Source organism: Mobula hypostoma, chromosome 29 (assembly GCF_963921235.1).
Source record: "Mobula hypostoma chromosome 29, sMobHyp1.1, whole genome shotgun sequence".
NCBI lineage: Eukaryota > Metazoa > Chordata > Chondrichthyes > Myliobatiformes > Myliobatidae > Mobula > Mobula hypostoma.
The window spans coordinates 15113449-15136639 of NC_086125.1; the positions used below are offsets into that span (position 1 = coordinate 15113449).

Below are 23191 nucleotides of genomic sequence, written 5' to 3' on the forward strand. Positions count from 1 at the left end.
GCTGGCCTGTAGACAACTCCAACTAGTGATTTTTTTTTCCCTTTACCACTCTTAATCCCTACCCAGATGGACTAAACATTCTGTTCCACAGATCTTATATCATCTCTCACAATCGCCCTGATCTCATCTTTATTTGAGAGCCACTCCAACTCCTCTGCCTTTCTGCCTATTTTTCCATATTACCTGATACCTTTGGATATTTAATTCTCAGTCATCCACACCTTGAAACCAGGTTTTTGTATTGGCCACTAAATCAAATACCATGATACTGATATGTGCCACAAGTTCATTGATCTTGTTTCTAATACTACGGACATTCAGATAAAGTGGCCTTATACTCATTGTCGCTTTAGAATCTTTTTACTTTTACGCACTGTACTCTTACTTTTTTCTTCACTAAGACTAGCTTTGTTTCCTGCATCACTTCCCTCTCCTTTCCTGTGTGGGTTCCTATCCCCCTTCCATATTGGTTTAAAATCTTCCCAAGAGCACTAGCAAACTGGTTATTGGATTGTAGGGTAGAATGGAGGAGTGTGCATACGTGACGACATGTCCCTGTATAAACACCCAGTGACATACGTGTATGACTGGCCACAAAGTAGAGTCTGCTGTTCAGTGCACTGCATTACCTTTGGACTCCCTTGCATCAAGAAATCGAATCATAGAAAAGTACAGGATGGAGGTAGGCACTTCGGCCCATCTGGTCTGCGCCCAACCATTTAAATTGCCTATTCCTATCGACCAGCAGCGGGACCATAGCCTTCCATAGCAATACCATCCATGTACCTATCCAAACTGTTCTTAAACGTTCAAATCGAGTTTGCACGCACCGATTCTCCTGGCACGTTCTACCACACTCTCACAGCTCCCTGAGTGAAGACGGTTTCCTTCATGTTCCTATTAAACCTTTCACGTTTCAACCTTAGCACATGACCCCATGGTTATAGTCCCACCCAACTTCATTGGGGGGGAAAAAAAAGACTACTAGAATTTACCCTATCTATACCTCTGATAATTTTGTATACCTAGACAAAATCATCTTTCAATTTTCTGCGTTCCGAGGAATAAAGTCAAACCTATTCAATCTTTCCTTTTAACTCAGGTACCCCAGCTCCGGCAACTTCCTTGTAAATTTACTCTGTACTGTTTCAGCCTTCTTTAAATCCTTCTTGTATGTAGCTGTTGAAAACTTCACACAATATTCCAAATGAGACCTCAGCAATATCTTATACAACTTCAAGATAACATCCCATCTCCTTCACTAAATAATGATTTTTAGAGGCAAATGTATCAAAAGCTTTCTTGATGACCGTATATACATGAGACTCCATTTTCAAGGAATCATAGATCTCTATTCCAAGATCCCTTTGTGCTACTACACTCCTCTTGCCTTTTCGTTTACTGTGGAAAAGCTACCCTGCCTAGTCCTACCGAGGTGCAACACGTCACACTTGTTCATATGAAGTTCCATCTGCCATTTTTCAGCCCATTTTCCCAGCTGGTGTAGATCCCGCTGCAAATTTTCTTCACTATCTACATCTGCAAATTTGCTGATCAGGTTGATCACATCATCATCCAGACAGTTTATACACTGTACATGACAAACAACTATGGAACCAGAGCCCCAGTCAGACGGAAAACCATTGACTACAACTATTTGGCTTCTCCCACAAATCAAAAACCGAATACAATTTACTACTTCATTTCAAATGGCAATTGGCTGAACCTTCTGGACCAAACCCCATGCCACACCTTCACAAATACCTTACTAATGCCCATGTAAATAACATCTACTGCCTTGCCATCATAAACATTCCTTGTAACTCCCTGGAAAATCTCTAGAAGACTGGTTAGACATCCCCCATCACGCATGAAACCGTGCTGAATATCGTTAATCAGCCCACATCTATCTGAATGCATCCGTATCCGATCCCTCAGAATACGTTCCAATAACTTTGCCATTACTGATGTCCGGCTCAGCGGGCTATAATTTCCTGTTCTATTTTTAGAGCCTTTCTCGAACACCAGATCAACTTTGGCTAACCTCCAGTCCTCTGGTACCTGTTCTATCGCTAATGATGATTCAAATATCTCTACTCGATCCCTGGCAATTTCTCCTCTTTCCTCCCCTAGGGTTCCAGGGAACAGCTTGTCAGGCCCTGTGAATTTACATACCCTAATCAGCCTTAGAATAGCAATCAGCACCTCCTCTATACGCTGTATAGGTCCATGAAGTTGATGCTGCTTTGCCTCACTTTTATAAACACTGTGTCTGGCTCCTGAGTAAATTCGGATCTACAAAATCATTTAAGGTCTCACTCACCTCTTGGCTGCACACATGGACTACCATTCTGATCTTGCAGAAAACTAATTCCTTAGGATTCACCTTCATATTGGCTGTTAGAAGAGCCTCATTCCTTATTTTAGCCGTCTTGGTTTATTTCTTGTGTTCTGTTGCATTCTTATATTCCATAAGCACCCTATTTATTCCCACACCTGCTATACATTCCCTTCATCTTAGTCGCCAGAGACTCACTATCTCTTTTAAACCAAGGTTACCTTTACATTGGATTCTGACAGGCACATACAAGCTTTGTACTCTCAAATTTTCACTTTTGCAGACCTCCCAAATACCAAATACCCTTTTGCCAGAGAATAGCCCGTACCAAACCACACTTGCCAAATCCTTTCTGATTCATCAGAATCGGCTTTTCACCAATTTAGAAACTCAACCTGCGAATCAAACTTACCTTTCTACATCACACACAAAATTCCGGAGGAATTCAGCAAGCCAGGCAACATATATGGAAAAGAATACAGTTGACGTGCCAGTCTGAGGAACTCGGCCAACTGAGTTCCTCGACCATTTTGTGTGTGTTGCTTGTATTTCCAGCACTTGTAAATTTTCTCTTTCATCTTTCTGCATACTGACTCTACACATCTGTTCGCAGAATGCAGACACTACTAATGTCGTTGGAATGCACAATATGGCAACTCAAAGAATTTCTTGTGTTGGTAATGAGTAATGGTCTCTTTCATAATTGCATATTTGGTTTGATACAAAAAGTCGTTCAAGTAGTGTCTCAGTACTTTTATATCTGTGTGCTGTAGCACATATTTTTTATTCGCAGTTATTTTGTAAATAACACCATTCTTTGCATTTCTGGTGAGATGCTAATTGCTTTACATTGCTTTTGTATCTGTACTCGGCACAATGAAAATAAAGTTGAATCTAATCTAATCGAATCGAATTTAATTAAAACAGTGTGTAATGTTCGGAGAGAAATGATGTATGTAGCCCTGAGCAGAATACTGATTGTCGGGAAGCCGGGGCATTGATTAGGCATGTCCAACTACACTTTCAATGGGTCGTCTTGATTTCCAAAAAGAATAAGATCAAGAAATGGTCATGTCTCGCCATACTGAGGAAATCAATACATAATACATTTTCAACAAGTCGTTTAGTTTTTCATCATTACTGCTACTTGCTTTGTTCTAGATTATTTGAAATTTTGAATTGAAACTTACAGATACGGTGTCAGCGTTGAAACTCTTTCTCTAAATTAGTAGCTTCTGGATTCAGTTGCTTTGCAATCAGTGCCAGCCTGCTCCCAAATTCGAAGTCGCTCCTTTCAGAATCCAACTTGGATTTAAACTATTCATGTTTTCTTTCTCCAGTATAATAAAAAGTCATAAAATTCCCCTACTTAGCCATCATTGTGCTAGGAATGGAAGGCATATGAAGTGCGAAAATCCCGGGATTTGTGAAAAAAGCAACATAATGAATATCTGAAATTTGTTCTAACGTTTTGCTTCTCTTTCTGTAATAGAAAACTCTCAAATGACAAATGGCTCACTTACCAAACTGCAGGGTGAAGTTTCTCAACGGAAAGATAGTAAGTTAAATAACCTGAGTACTTTCATCTGTAGTTGTTCATTAAAAACTGGGGATTGCTAATTCCGCCCAGCTAATTTATTTTGTGTTCTGACATTTAATGGTGCTTGGTTTAACTAAAAAGCAAACATCTTCTCTCTTCTCTACGCCCAAATGGCCGAAGTATTTCAGCTGCCCCGGGAGAGGGGAATATTGAGCGTGGGATGGTGGTGAAGTAGTCAGTATAGCTGCTACTACAGAAGGAAAAGGTTCCTGAACACAGCCCGGTCCACTGATTCGATGCAATCCCATCGCCGCTCTTTTGTCTCTCTGTGAATGAGAGATTTATTGTAGAATAATTTGCGAAAATCTTTGGTACGTTTACTGTATGAACTGCATGTGATGGTTCTGGGCCTGTACGCACTGATGCACAGAAGAATAAAGGGGATCTATTTGAAACCTATCAAATATTGACAAGTCTGGTAAGAGTGGATGTGGAGCGGATGTTTGCTATTGTGGATGAGTCTAGGACTAGAGCGCACAGCTCCAGAAAAGAGGGGTGTACTTTTGGAACAGAGACGGTTTTTTTATGCCAGGTCGTGATGAGTCTATGGAATTCATTGCGACGGACTGCTGAGGAGGTCAAATCATTTGGAATATTTAAATCAGAAGGTGATAAGCCGTTGGTTAGTCAGGGTGTCAAAGGTTACAGGTAGAAGGTAGAAGAAGGGCATTGAGAGGTATAATAAGTCAGCCATGGTGGGATGGCGGAGCAGACTCGATGAGCCGAGTGACCCAATTCTGCTCGTGTATATTATAGTTTTATTGTTTTATCCGTTCAAATCCATTGAGTTAAACCGATACCTGAGAACTAATTCTATTTGTATTTGTCATGGTGAAGAAAACAATCATGGGGCCAAGCAGACTTTCACAGATTTAATTCCCTCCTGATTTCAAAGTTACAAAGAGCTGACATGAGGCCCAGTAGGTATCGGTTTTCTACTCATTCCATGGTTATGGAACCACTGCTACGGATTTTAGTAGCAGGGTTCAAAGGCAGAAGAGGGCACAGTTCGGGGACCAACAACGCAGCAGTTCTGGGGTCTATTCAGATTGCTCGCAGATCGCTTCAGTTACACGAGTCTCATTTGCCTGGGGTCTTTACATTACCAAGGCTGAATAGTGGGCGGTTTGGTCGAGGAAGGGTTAACGAATGGGCTTGTCGCATGGAAGCCAGTAGTAGAGAGAATATTATAAATGATTTAGCCTCCAGCAGTAGCTGGGGCGACAGATGTGTCTCTGCTCAAGCAGTCGAACTTTGTGATGGAGGGTAATTGGAGGAAGGACTTAAAATCTTCTTGACCCTCTCTGTTAGAGAGAACTTTTGTCATAGAACCAGGTCATGGAGTGTTCATTGAGTGTTTAATTATAGGCGAGAATGTTGTCCATAGAACAGTAACAAAGTCCTGAGCTGCATGATGTATTTAGCGAGTGCAGAAATTTCTTCCAGATGTGGCCGACACCAGAGGTGGAAAGTGGCGTGGCTCCTACAAGGTTTGCAACACGCTATAGATGAAATCTTCAACATGATATGGCATCGATGTTTGAACAAAAAGAAATGCATGTGAAAACGTGGGTAGTGACATACCCAAGCGTTTGCGGTGCCCAAATTGTTCCTTATTTCTATTTCAATACCTTCATAGGTATAGATCCTGCCCAGTCGTTAAACATATGGCGACCCTTCAAAGAAAGTGAGTATTATTTTTCGTCAACTCCATACCTTTGGAAAGAAGCGGAGCAACTCTGTGAGTCAATGAACTCCAAACTCGTGGTCATTAACAATCGAGAAGAGCAGGTAGGAGCCATTACATAAGTTCTATTTCTACCATATTTAGGGAATGCCATTCTTCATTCTCATTAAACCTACGTTACTCTGAACAAAGTCTCACTGATACTGATACTGATGATGTATTAAGGTGTATGGGGTCTTTTTTGTATGTTAACTTTAAAATGGGTTCTTTGTTATGTTATACTTGGGAATGCTTCTTTGTTATGTTAAATGCTGAGAGAGTCTCTAGCTAGACATTTGCTTGGGTTATTACAGATAGCAGGGTGCTTTTAGCCAATGGGTGTTCATGTGATGTTTTTTTCGGATGATAATACTGTGAACTGTGATATGACTGTGGACGGGGTTTTTGGCGGGGAGTCAGAGGAGAGATGAGGAGGACGGCGGACGTGCAGAGAGGCTCTGGTCAATCATTTTGGGTGGTCCCGAGCCGTGAGTCGACAGGATCCGGGTGGTCGTCCGGAATCGATTGAGCTCCAACGGTTGCGCACGAAGAACTTGGACTTTGATAAGTCTTGGCGCCTTTTTTCATTATATCCTTGTCTGTATCAAATTTATATTAATGTCATAGACTTAGTAATATCTATGAAGTGTACTTGGTAAAACGTACTGGGTGTGCTGGCTGATGATTGATGTTTGGGATTGATTCGGGCGGTAACCGACTCCATGGGAAGCGTTGAGGCAGGTGCTGGGTGGGATTTCCCCTAGACATATACGAGTCAATATAACTGAGAGTTACAAAGGCAGTAACCATTATTCCAGTTGGATTAACTGAAAATTATTCGCAGGCAGAGGTCATCAAAAATTCTCGGTCAGTGCTCGCTGCTGCCATCGGAAAGAATGTACAAGAGCCTAAAGACCCACATCACCAGCTTCAGAAATAGCTATCACCCCTGATTCAGTTTCTTTAACCAGAGGGTATAACTTCACAGAACCTGATTTGAACAACCACCGAACTATTGTCAAAACCTGTGGACTGATTTTCAAGGGATCTGCACCTCATGTTTTCGATACTTATTGCTTATTTACTATTATTGTTAATTTTACTTTTTCTCTGCTCAATCTGGTAAAACTGATGGCATAGCCAAGCACAGACATCTCTCAATTGCTCGGAACTTCGAATTATTATATTTCTGCTCAGTATTTTTGCTTTTCTGAGAATTACATAAATATTTACATTGCCTTGTAGGCCTAATTATTTAATACTATTATATAGTGAGTTTGTAACGATATCAATTGTAGATATTACTTTTGGGGCAACAGTAATATTTATATCCCAGTTATCTTCTTTTAATTAAGCATCATGCTGGTGTTTTTCACATGTTGATTTCTGTATGTTACATTTGTTTGGAATAGCTTAGTGTATTGAGAAAGTTATATTTGCTTGTTTATTATGTAATCAGTAGTAATTTCATTTGTTAAACTCTAACTCTAAAACACAACCAGGCTAGTATTTGTAGTATTTATATTAAGGTATAGTGTCTTCTATGAGTCTGTACTTCAAATCAAGATTTTGGTGATTGAAGTTTGCCCATCAATTGTGCTTGCGTAACTAATCAGATTGAATTTGGCTATTACAGGCCACTGTGATTTGCTGGGTTTATCGTTTTTAATTTGTTGGTGTATTTTGATAATCTTTTGGGTTAACTGCCTGATCCTGTAATACCATAAGGAATCTCTCTGTTTCTAGGACGACGTCTCCAACTCAAACCCAGTAGTTCGACATATCTTGTCGACGTCAAGTCTATTCAGATCCTGGAGATATTATCCTCGGAGGGTCCTGCTCTTCTATTGGTTAACTTTTTCTTCTTTAGCAATAATTTCTTCATTTTTTCTGGGTTGTGCTCTCAGTTAAGTCTGGTGTCCTGTACTTCTACTCATCAGAAAATAATTATTTAAAATTACAATACAGGACTTGGTGGTTAGTACAATGAATTATCGAAATACATAGTAAAAATCCAACAATGTTAAGATGATAAATGCAGAAAATGCCTAGAGAGGCTGGAAATAGAGTCAGAATACCACAAGTTACGTTTTGACCGATCAATCCAGAATTGCCGTCTGGATCTAATACTACTGTATAAACAAGCATGAACAAATTATTTAATAGATTCCAAACACATATAACATACAGAAATCAACATATAAGACATGAGAAATATGTTGAATTAAGAGAAAATTGTAAGTCTTTAGAGGATAAGCAAGATACACATTCTCCTGATAGTAATATCTACAGGTGGTGTCATCCCAAAGGCAGTAGAGAGCAGCATTAAACTATAATGTCTTCACAGTAATATCTATGAAAATCTTCAGGAAGCCACAATACTAAATACCACTAGAACAGTCCGAACGTTCCTAACAAATGAGAAATGATGTGCTTGGCTATGCCCGTATCTCAGATTTTACCAGCATGAGCTGATGAAAAAATATGGTGATGATGATGTTGATGATGATAATAATAATAATAATAATGGACTCAATAAATTTAGAACAATAAACATAACGAAAGATGCGATAATTTAATAGAATAAAAACAGAGTAGCATGATAGAATACAACTAATTGATGAACATGAAGCGTAATTATCAGGCATATAACAAGGGAAGAAAATAGATATCAGTGTGATAAAGGAAAATCCTTTGACAGAATTTACTTCAAGGCTTTAAATAAATATGCCAAGCAGAATACTACAGTAAAAATATAGCCAAGGCAACAAACACTTTCGCTATATCTATATTAATGTAAACATGAGGAAATCTGCACATGCTGGAAATTCAAGCAACACACACAAGCGCAGTGGGCTGACTGTTTTTCCTATAGATGCTGCCTGTCCTGCTGCGTTCCACCTGCATTTTGTGGGTGTTGCCTGTCTCTATTAATGTATTATTTTTGGCTTGTACCTTGGTCTGAAACCAATCTGTAAAATCAACAAAGAAAAATAAGAACTGAAATGACGAAGTTCAGAAAATATTATGTACGTTTGTACATTGGAATATGTTTAGATTAACATTACCTAGGCCAGACTGGAGAAGAGGAATAACATATTAAAATCTACACAACCGTCAGACAGAATTTCTAAGGATATACTTTTGTAATTAAAACAGGAATCAGGTCGCCACCCAAGCACATAGGGTCCTGATAAGAACGATACACCACCAAACTTAAGTGAGAGCACAACCAAGGAAAATGAAGACATTATCACTATTGAAAAAAAAGTTAACCATTGGAAGAGCATGATCCTCCATGAATGATATCCCCACAGTCTGAGCCACCTCGATGTCAACAAGGAAGTTTCAAGTGCTTGGCTCAGAGTTGGAGACTTCTACCCAAAACAAAAGGGTTTCTTGTGGCAATACAGAGCCTGGAGGTTACCACAAACACACACACACACACACACACACACACACACACACAAAATCAAACACTTTTGATAAAAGACCAATAAATTCAAGATGGTAGATGTAGAAAATGCCAAGAAATATCAGAAACAATTCAGCACATTACCGGATCCTGCAGCGGTTTAACACAATCTGATTACTTACATAGGCACAATCAAGTGGCAAACATCATTTATCAAAATCTTGCCTCAAAATATAAACTCATAAAAGGAATCACACCTCACCATAGATGCACCTGAGATCCAGTTTTAGAGTCAGAATACCACAAAGTATATTATGACTGATCCGTTACTATAGAAAAGGCAATCCATAATAACCGTCCGGATATAATAATACTGGATAAGCAAGCAAGAACAGCTTATTTTATAGATATAGCCATTCCAAATACACATTACGTACAGAAATCAATAAGTGAAAACACCAGAAATGTGCTGAATTAAAAGAAGGAACTGAAAGACTTTGGAATATAAACACGGTATACATTGTCCCAATAGTAATATACACCAATGGTACCATCCCAAGCTCACTGCACAATAGCGCAAAAAAATTAGAACTACACTGCAATACCTATGTAAATCTTCAGAAAGTCGGCAAACTAACCAACACTAGGATAGTCCATAAGATCCTAGCAATTGACACATGAACGTGCTTGACTATGTCCATACCCCAAGTTTTACCAGCTTGAGCTGACAAAAAATAAAAACAATAATAATATTTTTATTTTTATATTTTCACATTTTGTTGTCTTTTGCATATTGATTCTTTGTCCATTCTGTTGTGGGCAGTCATTCATTGATTTGATTAAATTTCTTCGATTTACTGTGAATGTCCAGAAGAAGTTGATTCTCCGGGTCATATCTGCTGACACCTATGTACTTTGATAATGCTGCACATGACCCATTTCCCTCTTATACCACCCACACTAATCCCCACACTAAGTTTTGCTCCTGTGGGCCAGAGGAAAAGCAGATAAAGTTTCCCGTAATTAAATCTGCAGGTGTTTGAATGGTATCTGAAACACTGCAGTGAGCAGAAAATTGTGAGATGAAACAGAGCTGAACAGCAGAATCCTCGATTGATCTCGTGACTGGGAAATGAGAAAGAACGTCATAGTAACCTAAATCTAGACAGGCAAAGCAGCCCCGAACACACATGCGGTTCTTTCCGATATTACAGTGAATGAGGGGAATATTGTTTTGATGTTGCAGAGGGAACATACTGTGGAATCCGGATCTTCTTTGGCAAATATGCATCATCGGACTTTCGTTTTAAATCCACGAGAATGAAGAATGCAAAAGCAAAGCTGCAGTTTGCTTGGAGACAAACATTGGACATTTCTCTGTGATTCATCTGTCTTGGTGAAGTTTCCAAGCCAAGACTGGAGCTTAGCGAGATTCCTCGCTATGGCCCATACCTATAGTATAAATTTCCTCTCCATCAGGTCTTCCATGTCCCAGAAAAATGAAAAAAATCACACTGCCTGTAATCTTGCAGTGTCTAATTCCGATTGCTTCTGATATCCGCCTCCCCGTACCACCCATGTCCCACTCTTCATCTGTAGTCTGATGCTGCAGGTTTCCGCAGTCGGCAATTCAGCCTGGTAGGCTGGGGTCGGGGAAAGGATGCCTCCAAGCTCTTTCCACAGATAGGGAGAAAATAGGCGTAAACGTATTCAGAGAATTGCCTGATCATCGATCACTGCTCAATGATAACCCCAATAATCATGATTGGTAAAAAAACTGGATGTGTGGTTTGGAATAACTTTGCCATCTCCCTTAAGGTCCAGACTTAAATTTGTTGCAAGGATATTGATTTATCTTCGGGCACAATCCGACAGTCTTGCTGACACTCGAAGACAATGATCTCAATGTTCACAACTATGCCTCAAAACTTGGACCAGCTGGCTGTTGCAGCAATTCGTAGAAACACACAGAGTGTATTCTTCTTCAGTAAATGCTCAATAGTTGCTATCTATTTGCAGGGATATATCCGGCTGAATGTGAATCATGACTCTTGGATTGGACTCTATGACATCATCGAAGAAGGGAAATGGCGCTGGGTAGATGGCACTGATTATGCATCCAATGTCAAGTAAGTACCATTTTACCTCGCACGGTGAAAAACCTTCACCGGCAGTCTCCTGAAGTATGCTATTATCCCCATTTATTACGGAATTTTGTGCAGTGTGAATAATGCTGACCTCTGCCCCAGCTCGCAGTTTCAAGTCATTTCCCTTTTCCTTTCATGGACACATTCTTTTTATACCCTTTCCCTCTCTTGCTGACATACACTCAGTGGTCACTTTATTAAGCAGCACCTGCACCTGATAAACTGGCCACTGAGTGTATGTTTGTGGTCTTCTGCTGTGATACCCTATCTACTTCAATATTAGATATGTTAGACCATAAGATATAGGAGCAGAGGTAGGGCACTCGGTCCACTAAGGATACTCCGCCAATCAATCATGGGCTAATCCAATTCTTCCGGTCATTGCCACTCCCGTGACTTCACCCCATACCCTTTCATGCCCTGGCTAATCAAGAACCTAACTATCTCTGCCTTAAGTACACCCAACGACTTGGTTTTCACAGCCGCTCGTGCCAACGAATTCCACAGATTTAGCACCCTCTGACTAATGTAATTTCTCCGCATGTCATTTCTAAATGGACATCCCTCAATCCTGAAGTCGTGCCCTCTTGTCCTGGACGCCCTTACAATGGGAAATAACTTGGCCATATGTAATCTCTTAAGGCCTTGTAACATTAACCATATAACTATATAACAATTACATCACGGAAACAGCACATCTCGGCCCTTCTATTCCATGCCGAACTCTTACCCTCACCTAGTCTCACCTAGTTCAGATCACTTCTCTAACTTCCGCTAATGCCCCACCTCCTCCTCGTACCCCATCCGTTATTTATATACACACATTCTTTCTCTCACTCTCCTTTTTCTCCCTCTGTCCCTCTGCCTATACCCCTTGCCCATCTTCTGGGTTCCCCCCACCTCCCTCTTTTCCTTCTCCCTGGGCCTCCTGTCCCATGAACCCCTCATATCCCTTTTGCCAATCACCTGTCCAGCTCTTCGTTCCATCCCTCCCCCTCCTGTCTTCTCCTATCACTTTGGACCTCCCCCTCCCCCTCCCATTTTTAAATCTCTTACTAGCTTTTTCTTCAGTTAGTCCTGACGAAGGGTCTCGGCCTGAAACGTCGACTGTACCTCTTCCTAGAGATGCTGCCTGACTTGCTGCGTTCACCAGCAACTTTGATGTGTTGCCAACATTTTAGTAAATCTCCTCTGTACTCTCTCAATTTTATTGACATCTTTCCTATAATTCGGTGACCAGAAATCTTGTCTTCAGTTCCACTTGACCCGGTAAATTTTTATAAGTGACAATATCTTGCTCAAGCAGCATCTTTGCATTGCTTGAGCAAGATATCGTCACTTATAAAAATTTACCGGGTCAAGTGGAACTGAAGATGAGGTTTCTGGTCACCGAATTATCGGAAAGATGTCAATAAAATTGATAGAGTACAGAGGAGATTTACTAAAATGTTGGCAAACATTCGAAGTGTTTCTATGAGATTCCCTCTCATTTCCCTGAATTCCAGGGAATACAGGACAAGAGTTGCCAGACGTTCCTCAAAGGGTAAAGTTTTCATTCTTGGAATCATTCTTATGAATCTTTTCTGAACGTTCTCCAATGTCTGCTTATACATTCTGAAATAAGTAGCCCAAAACTGCACACAATACTCTACAAGTGTGGTCTCATGAGTGCCCTATAGAGCCTCAGCTCCACATCCCTGCTCTTATATTCTATAGCTCTAGAAATGAATGCCAACAATGTGGACTACAAGGTACAGCTGGAAATAGAAAAAGCATGTCAGAAGGAAAATGTCAAGATAATTCAGGGGGATTTTAATATGAAAGTGGATTGAGAAAGTCAGGAAGGTACTGGTTCTCAGGAGAAGGAGTTTGTAAAATGCTTAAGGGATGGCTTTTTGGAGCAGCTTGTCCATAAACCCACCAGGGGATCGGTTGTTTTGGATTGGGTGCTGTGTAATGAACCTGAGGCGATTAGGGAGCTGGAGGCAATGGAACTTCTTGGAAGTAGTGATCCTAATATGATTGAGTTCAGTATCAAATTTGAAAAGGAGAAGCTGGTATTCGGTATATTGATATTTCAGTGGAAGAAAGGAAATTAGAGTGGTATGAGAGAGGAACTGGCCCAAGTCGATTGGAAAAGTAAGCTAGATGGAGGGACTGTAGAGCAGAATTGGATGAAATTCATACAAGAAATAAGGAAAGTGCTGGAAAAATATATTCCAACAAAAAGAAAATTATGAATGGAAAAATGGCACAAAAGTGGCTAATGAGAGAGGTTAAGGCTAAAATAAAAGCAAAAGAGACGACGTATCAGGAAGCAAAAAATAGTGGGAAAAACTGAGGACTGGATGACTTTTAAAAACTTACAGAAGGAAACTAGGATCGTAATTAGGAAAGAAAAGATGAATTATGAAAGGAAGTTGGCAATTAACAAAAAATTGATACTGAGTTTTTTTAAATATGTGAAGAGTAAAAGAGTGACGGGGTAGACATCGGACCGATTGAAAATGATCTGGACAAATTATAATGGGTAATAATGAGATGGCAGAGAAACTAAATGAGTACTTTGCATCAGTCTTCACAGTGGAAGTCAGTAGCAACATACCCGATAGCCAGAGATCTCATGGAATAAAATTAGGTACAGTCAAGATTATTGAGAGAAAGTGGTTGGGAAGCTAAATGGATGAAGAATAGATAAGTCTCCCGGACCGGATGAGGTGCACCCATGGCTTCGGAGATTGTGGAGGCATTGGAAATGATCTTCCAGAAATCAATAGACTCTGCCATGGTTCTGGACGACTGGAAGGTCGCAAATGTAGTTCCCCTGTTTAGGAAAGGAGGGGGCAGCAAAAAGAAAATTACAGACCTATTAGTCTGACATCGGTAGTTGGAAAGTTATTGGAGTCGATCCTCCACGACGCGGTTATGAAATACCTCGAGGTGCATGGCAGGATAGGCCCAAGCCAGCATAGTTTCATGAAGGGAAGTTCCTGCCTCAACATCCTGTTGGGATTTTTTGAGGTCATCTCAAAGAAGATTGACAAGGGAGAGGCTGTGGATGTTGTTTATTTGGATTTTCAAGAGGCCTTCGATAAGCCGCGCAAGAGGCTGCTTAATAAGATTAGAGCCCATGGAATTACAGGAAAGATATTGGAATGGGTGGAGCATTGGATGATAGGCAGAAAGCAAAGGGTGGGAATAAAGGGATCCTATTCTGATTGGTTGCCGGTTACTACTGGCACTCCGCAGGGGTCGGTGTTGGAACCGCTTCTGTTTACAATGTATATCGATGATTTAGATGATGGATTAAATGATTTTGTGGCTAAATTTGCGGATGACACCAGGATAGGTGGAGGAGCAGGAAGTTTCGAAGAAACGGAAAGGTTGTAGAGAGACTTGGTCAGTTTAGGAGAGTGAGCAAAGAAAAGGCAGATGAGATACAATGTTGAGAAATGTACGGTTGTACATTTTGGAAGAAGAAATAATCGGGCGGATTATTATTCAGATGGGGAGAAAATTCAAAAATCGGAAGAGCAAAGGGACTTGGGGGTCCTCCTGCAGGATACCCTACATGTTAACCACCCAGTTGGATCGGCAGTAAGGAAAACAAATGCTATGTTGGCATTCATTTGAAGAGGAATGGTGTATAAGAGTAAGGAGGTGTTGATGAGGCTCAGTGGGGCACTGGTAAGACCTCATTTGGATTACTGTGTGCAGTTTTGGGTCCCCTATCTTAGAAGGGATGTACTGATGTTGGAGAGAGTTCAGAGAAGATTTACGAGGATGATTCCTGGAATGCCATGTCTAACATATGAGGAGCGTTTGTCGGCTCTTGGACTGTATTCATTAGAGTGTAGAAGAATGAGAGGGAATCTCATAGAAACATTTCGGATGTTGAAAGGGTTGAACAGAGTAGATGTTGAAAGTCTGTTTCCCTTAGGAGGTGAGTCCAGGACAAGAGGCCACAGTCTTAGAATTAAGGGGTACCCATTAAAACAGAGATGAGGAGTATTTTTTTTTTAGTCAGAGGGTCGTGGATTATGGAATTCGTTGCCACATACAGCTGCGGAGGCCCGATCATTAAGGTTGTTTAAGGAAGAGATTGATGGCTATCTAATTATTCAGGGTATCAAGGGATAAGGGAAAAAAGCCGGAAATTTGAAACTAGATGGGAGAATAGTTAGGCTCATGGTGGAGTGGCGGAGAAGACTCAATGGGCCGAATGGCCTATTTTTGCTGCTTTGTTTTGTGATCTTGTGATTGCATTCGCTTCCTTCACCACTGATTCAACCTGGAGGTTAACCTTTATGGTATTTTGCACAAAGACTCCAAAGTCCCTTTGCATCTCTGCAATTTTAATTCTCTCCCCATTAAGTAATAGTCTGCCTGTTTATTTCTTCCACCAAAGTGCATGGCCATACACTTTCCAACATTCTATTTAACTTGACACTTTTTTGCCCATTTCCCTGAACTATCTAAGTCCCTCTGCAGGCTGTCAGTTTTCTCTACACTGCCCGCTCCTGCACGTATCTTTTTATCATTGGCAAATTTAGCCGCAAATCCATTAATAATATAGTCCAAATCATTGACATACATCGTAAAAAGCAGCGGTCCAAGCACCAACCACTGCGGAAGTCCACTGGAAACTGGCAGCCACCAGAATAGGATCCCTTTATTCCCACTCTCTGTATTATGCCGACCAGCCAATGCTCCAACCAAGCTGCTAACTTCCCTAAGCAGCCTCACGTGCGGCATCTTGCCAAAGGCCTTCTAAAAATCCAATTACACCACATCTACTGCATTTCCTTTGTCTACCTGCTTGAAATTTCCTCAAAGATTTGCAGTAGGTTTGTCAGGCAGGATTTTCTTTTCAGGAAACTATGCTGGCTTTGGCCTATCTTGGGACGTACGTCAAAATACTTCGTAATGTCATCCCTAACAATCGATTCCAACGACTTCCCAACCACTGATGTCAGGCTAACAGGTCTAACATTTCCTTGCTGCTGCCTGCTACCCCTCTTAAATAGTGGTGTAACATTTGCAATTTTCCAGTCATCCGATGCAAAGCCACAATCTATCAACTCTTGAAAGACCATCGTTAATACCTCCGCAATCTCTTCAGTTACTTCCTCCAGAACCAGAGGGTGGATTGCATCAGGTCCAGGGGATTAATCCACCGTCAGACCATTAATCTTCCTGAGCACCTGCTCAGACATAATTTTCACTGCACAAACTTCACTTCCCTGAAACTCTTGTATGTCTGGTGTACTTCCAACGTCTTCCAATGTGATTCTGCTTTTTCTGCATCTGTTATTACAGTATCTCCAGCGTTATTTTGTATTAGTCCTATATCTACTCTCGACCCTCTTTTACCCTTAATATACTTAAAACAACTTTTAGTATCTCCTTTCATATTTGTCGTCATCTTCCTTTTATAGTAGATCTTTCACGCTTAATGACCTTCTTAGTTTCCTTCTGCAAATTTTTAAAAGCTTCCCAATCCTCTATCTTCCCAATAGCTCTGGTTGCCTTGTATGCACTCTCTTTTGTTTTTATGTTGTGCGCTCACACTTTGTATTGTGCACACCAATATTGTAACACATGGCTATTTGAGTGTTGTTGCTTCCCTGTCAGCTTGAAATTATCTATCATTTCTCCTGTGATCTCTCCCGTTAAGAGGGCATTTTCTCCCACAGAACTGGATGCATATTTTTAGAAACATAGAAACATAGAAAGCCTACAACACAATACAGGCCCTTAGGCCCACAAAGCTCTGCCGAGTATGTCCTTACCTTAGTATTTACCAAGGATTATCCAGAGCCCTCTATTTTTCTAAGGTGCATGTACCCATCCAGGAGTCTCCTCAACACCTTCGCCGGCAGCCCATTCCATGCACTCACCACTCTGCGTAAAAAACTTACCCCTGACATTTCCTCTGTACCTACCTCCAAGGACCTTAAAATTGTGCCCTCTCGTGTTAGTCATTTGAGCCCTGGGAAAAAAGCATCTGACTATCCACACGGTCAATGCCTTTCATCATCTTATACATATCTATCAGGTCAGTTCTCATCCTCCGTTGCTCCAAGGAGAAAAGGCCGAGTTCACTCAACCTATTCTCATAAAGCATATTTCCTAATCCAGGAAACATCCTTGTAAATCTGCTCTGCACGCTTTATATGGTTTCAAATATCCTTTCTGCAGTAAGACGACCAGAACTCAGCACAGTACTCCAAGTGGGGTCTGACCAGGGTCCTTTATTACCTCTCGACTCATAAACTCAATCCCACATTTGCTGAAGGCCAATGCACCGTATGCCTTCTTACCACAGAGTTAACTTGTGCAGCAGCTTTGAGTGTCCTATGGACTCGGACCCCAAGATCCCTCTGATCCTTTACACTGCCAAGAGTCTTACCATTAATACTACCAGAAAATTGATCTACCAAAATGAACCACTTCACCCTTACCTGGGTTGAACTCTATCTCCCACTTCTCAGCACAGTTTTGCATCGAACGATGTCCCGCTGAAAACTCTGATAGCCCTCCACAACATCCCCTACCTTCAGCAAATTTACTAACTGATCTCTCTACTTCCTCATCCAGGACATTTATAAAAATCACGAAGAGTGGTGGTCCCAGAACAAATACCTGAGGCACACTACTGGTCACTGACCTCCATGCAGAATATGGCCCATTCAGAGCCACTGTTTGCTTTCTGTGGGCAAGCCAGTTCTGGATCTACAAAGCAATGCCCCATTGGATCCTATGCCTACTTACTTTCTCAATGAGCCTTGCATGGGGTACCTCATAAAATGCCTTGCTGAAATCCATATACACTACATCTAACGTTCTACCTTCATCAGTGTGTTTAGTCACATCCTCAAAAATTTCAATCAGTGTCGTAAGGCACCACATGCCTTTGACAAAATCATGATGCCTATTCCTGATCATAGTATTCCTCTCCAAATGTTCATAAGTCCTGCCTCTCATGATCTTTTCCATCAACTTACCAAATATTCAAATAAGACCAACTGGTCTGTAATTTCCGGGGATATCCCTACACCCTTTCTTTTATAATGGAACAACATCTGGAACCCTCGAATCATCTGGAATCTCTCCCCTCCCCATTTATGATGCATCGATCATCGCCAGAGGCTCAGCAAGCTCTTTCCTTTCCTCCCACAGTTGCCTGGGGCACATCCTGTCCGACCCCGGTGACCTATCCAACTTGATGCTTTCCAAAATCTCCAGCACATACTTTTCCTCAATATGTCTATGCTCATTATTTTCAGTCCACTGTAAGTCATCCCTACAATCTTCAAGATCCTTTACCGTATTGAATACTGAAGCAAAGTATTCATTAAGTACCATTGCTATATCCTTCGGTTCCATACACACTTTTCCACTGTCACAATTGTTTGGTCCTATACTCTCAGATCTTATCCTCTTGCTCTTCACATACTTGTCGAATGTCTTGGGGTTTTCCGCAATTCTGTCCCCCAAGGATTTCTCATGGCCCCTTCTGGGTCTCCTAATTTTATTCTTAAGCTCATTTCTGCTAGCCTTATAATCTTTTAGATCCTAGTTTTTTGAACCTTTCGTAAGCTGCTATTTATGTCTTGACTAGATTTTTGACAGCCTTTGTACACCACAGTTCCTACACCTTACCATCCCTTCCTTGTCTCATTGGAACGTACCTATGCAGAAATCCGGGCAAATATCCCCTGAACACTTGCCACATTTCTGCCCTAAATTTCCTTGAGAACATCGGTTCCCAATTTATGCTTCTAAGTTTCTGCCTAATAGCCTCATATTTCTGAAGTCATTTTGTTTGTTTCTAGCACGATTCTCTGTAGACTTTAGATATTGTATGCAACAGTTTTGAGATTTCAAACAATCCTGTCTGGCATGAAGAAACATTCCACGTTCAATTAACACAAAATAATCTGCAGATGCTGGGGTCAAAGCAACACTCACAACATGCTGGAGGAACTCAGCAGGTCGGGCAGCATCTGTCGAAAACGATCAGTCAACATTTCCGTCCAGAACCCTTCATCAGGACTGAAGAGTGAAGGGGCAGAGGCCCTATAAAGAAGGTGGGGGAAGGTGTGAAGCAGAAGGCTGGTAGGTTCAGGTGAAAAACCAGTAAGGGGAAAGATAAAAGTGTGGGAGAGGGGAAGCAGGGAGGAGATCGGCAGGAAAGGTAAAGAAGGAATAGGGGAAAACACAATGGGTAGTAGAAGGAGGTGATAGGCAGCTGTGGGAGGGGGTAGAGTGACATAGGGATAGAGGAAAGGAGGGGGAGGGAATTACCGGAAGTTGGAAAATTCTGTGTTCATACCAATGGGCTTGTGACTACCTAAACGGTAAATGAAGTGTTGCTCCTGCAGCCTGAGTTTAGCCTCATCATGGCAGTAGAGGAGGCCATGTATGGACATATCTGAATGGGAGTAAAGCAGAGTTGAAGTGGGTGGCTACTGGGAGATCCTGTCTGTTGTGGCGGACAGAGCGGAGGTGCTCGACGAAGCAGTCCCCCAATCTGCGTCGGGTTTCACCGATGTAGAGGAGGCCGCACCGGGAGCACCGGATGCAATAGATGACCCCAACAGACTCACAAGTGAAGTGTTGCCTCACTTGGAAGGACTGTTTGGGGCCCTGAATGGTGGCAAGAGAGGAGGTGTAGGGACAGGTGTAGCAATTGCGCTTACAGGGATAAGTTCCGGGTGGGAGATCCACGGGGAGGGACGTGTGGATCAGGGAGTCGCAGAGGGACCGATCCCTGTGGAAAGCGTAGAGGGGTGTAGAGGGAAAGATGTGCTTAGTGGTGGGTTCCTGTTGAAGGTAGAGGAAGTTGCGGAGGATAATGTGCTGGATCCGGAGGTTGGTGGGGTAAACAAGGGATGGGGTAAACAGAGTAAACAAAGGATTCTCTGTCTGCCAGAGAAAGCAGGATCTCCCAGTGGCCACACATTTTAATTCCACGTCCCCTTCCCATTCTGATATGTATATACACGGCCTCCTCTACTGTAAAGATGAAGCCACACTCAGGTTGGAGGAACAACACCTGATATTCCATCTGGGTAGCCTCCAATCTGATGGCATGAACATTGACTTCTCAAACTTGCGCAAATGCCCCACCTCCCCCCTCCCCGTACCCCATCCATTATTTATTTGTATGCACACATTCTTTCTCTCTCTCTCCCTTTTCTCACTATACCCCTTGCCCATCCTTTGGGTTTTTCCTCTTCCCCTTTTCTTTCTCCCTGGGCCTCCTGTCCTATGATCCTCTCATATCCCTTTTGCCAATCAACTGTCCAGCTCTTGGCTCCATCCCTCCTCGTCCTGTCTTCTCCTATCATTTTGGATCGCCCCTCCCCCTCCCACTTTCAAATCTCTTACTAACTCTTCCTTCAGTTAGTCCTGACGAAGGGTCTCGGCACGATACGTCGACTGTACCTCTTCCTGGAGATGCTGCCCGTCCTGCTGCGTTCACCAGCAACTTTGATGTGTGTTGCTGCATTTCCAGCATCTGCCGAATTCCTCGTGTCTGATTACTATATGCTCCTCCACTGGAAGTTTAATTACCCTGTCAAGCGGATTTCCGGTTTTAAAATCCACTATGGCTGATCTGTGAGTCGGCGATCCACCCTGTTAACTCTTTTGCACTAAGCAGGACCTAGAAAACACTGTAGAAGTTGAAGTGGCTTAAAACGAATACGTCAAAGCAGTCGGGTTTTCACCTTACTATCTGATCCCCAGTGTTCCTGTGTCTATTGGAATTTTGGGTGGGGTTGGGGTAATCTGCGACTATATATAAATGATAAGCTGATAAGCGCCACTTAAATGAATGTTCAGGGACAAAAAACGGATACTACAAATATGGTGGTGAATGACAATTATGGGGTCAGTGTTGTCGGTGCTAGATGTGTAACCATCCGTCGGCAGTGGAACTGCGGGCTGACGGTGCAAGACAATGGTTTTTAATGAGCTATCGAATTGTCCAGTTTTTTATCCACATCCATCTTTACACTCAGATTCTGGGCAAACAATCAACCCAATGTTAATGAACAATTCGATGAAGACTGTGCCGTGGTCAGCGAAAACGGATCGTGGCACGATTGGCCATGCGATTCTCTGCATTTCGCTATCTGTGAAAGACCAGCAGCCTAACATTCCATCAATCTACTGTATACTGTGGGCGGTAACTGCGTTTGTAAACTTCCTTTTTTTCCAGTATACCAGATGAGCAGCTCTGAGCTGGGATTAGCGTGGTTGGTGCGTGGCCAGATCTCTTTTACCCATGTGCTCCCCACTGGAACAGAGCTAAATCCTCAAGTGATTTCACGGTGTATTTGACGGATAAACTCTTCTCTGGCTTCCAGCCGGGTACAGGAAACAATTTTAAAAGACCTTTTCGTTAACAAACTCTGCCATTTCGTCAGTAATGATGCCTATGCTTATCTAGTCCAGTGGTATATATACCACCGATGACCGTCCCTCCTGATTGACTAGTGTCATCCAAGCTGGTTTTGGCTGTCCCACCTTGCCTACAATCGAATTCCAGTTCTTCCTACGAACGAGAACTTCGTCTTTGTTACAATTCTTTATCTCTGGTTTTATTTCCAAGACTTCATTCACCAGGCGGTCCCAAAGCCATTGGCGCGGTACAATAGCTTTGTACCATCGAAGTCAATCATATGGACATTGCGAATACAATGTTCGGCTACCGCCGGGAAATCCTGTCTCCTTCTCCCTTTTATCGCGAAACCGAGATCCCACCTCCTCCCCCAACCCCCCCTGCGCCCACTTTCATCTGTCCATCTGAATCCCGGAAGACTTACCGGAACTTGTTGAAGTTTAATGTCTGGGTCTGTAACCGCTGAATTCCCGTCGTTGACGTTTTCTGTAACTGCAACTTGTCAATACCCGCCATTAAACTGGGATTTATTTGAACCAAACCTGATTCTAGAAAGCTGGGCTACCAGCTCTAACTTCCGTGAGGCAGGTGGATGGAATTGATCCGAATGTTGCCAATGCTACTATTGTCTGCCAGTCCCACACAAGCCTCTTCTTTCTATTCGTCGACAAAGCCAACTGCTCTTTTTTCCAAGCCAAGCATTCCTGTTTCTGAACATAATATTACTTTCAGGTTCTACCATCCAAGATTATGCTCATGATCTGTCACTTTCTAATGATTAATATCTAGTCAAATGTGTTGATTACTTCTATCTCAATGCTAACAACTTATTCCTGAATAAAGTACATATGAATTTACGAGTGTTGTGGCATCGGTGGTTTCCTTGTCTGCATTCAGAGGGCACAGACGACTTCGCAGGGATTGTGCTAGCACTGTTTACTTATGAAATCTAAGATCCTATATGCTTCACCAACTCTTTCGGTATGTTCTGCCAAATACGAGGAATTATGTAATCCACTGTTATTTCCGTCGTGGCTTTGAAAATGTACGGTTCACTCAATGTTTCCTTGCCCCATTCCTTCTGTTTCTCACAATTCTCTGCTTTAACTTCAATTCTCCAAGCTGCTTGCATTCTTCCTCTGCTATGACAGCCCCTTGGAGAATGCCTGAGAGGGCTTCTTCCTTCCACTCCATATCTGTGCATTTGGGGGGTAAATGAGGTCAATGTATCCCTCTCATAGGTTTGGAAATAGGTTAAACACATTGCTGGGTAGTTTGGGATGTTGAGCTCCCCTTCTGTTACATATGCTGTACTTTATCGTGCTTTAAGTTAATGGGAGAAAAGCATTTCTCCATTTTGTTCGATCAATCTCTGTAGAGGCCGACGAGTCAGTTGGCCTATTATAAATTCTAAGAAAGAAAAGAAATTATCCTTGAATAATTTGCGCTCTCTAGCTGTTCATATCTTGCCACATGGAGTTCGAGGTAGGATTTCTGTCGCCGACTCTTCTGTAGGATATATAACCGATTTCTGCCAATGCAGACTCTCAA

General features: G+C 41.9%; 1 protein-coding gene across 1 annotated transcript in view; it reads left to right on the forward strand.

The window, feature by feature from the left end:
• The window catches only part of LOC134339304 (hepatic lectin-like), a 35074-nt gene extending 12577 nt beyond the window's left edge, over positions 1-22497 (forward strand). Inside the window, exons 3-6 of the mRNA XM_063035689.1 lie at positions 3831-3896; positions 5578-5729; positions 11099-11208; positions 21258-22497. Coding sequence (XP_062891759.1) covers positions 3831-3896; positions 5578-5729; positions 11099-11208; positions 21258-21393 — 464 coding nt within the window. The 3' untranslated portion in view covers positions 21394-22497. The remainder of the gene's footprint in view (positions 1-3830; positions 3897-5577; positions 5730-11098; positions 11209-21257) is intronic.
• The last annotated feature ends 694 nt before the right edge of the window (positions 22498-23191 follow it).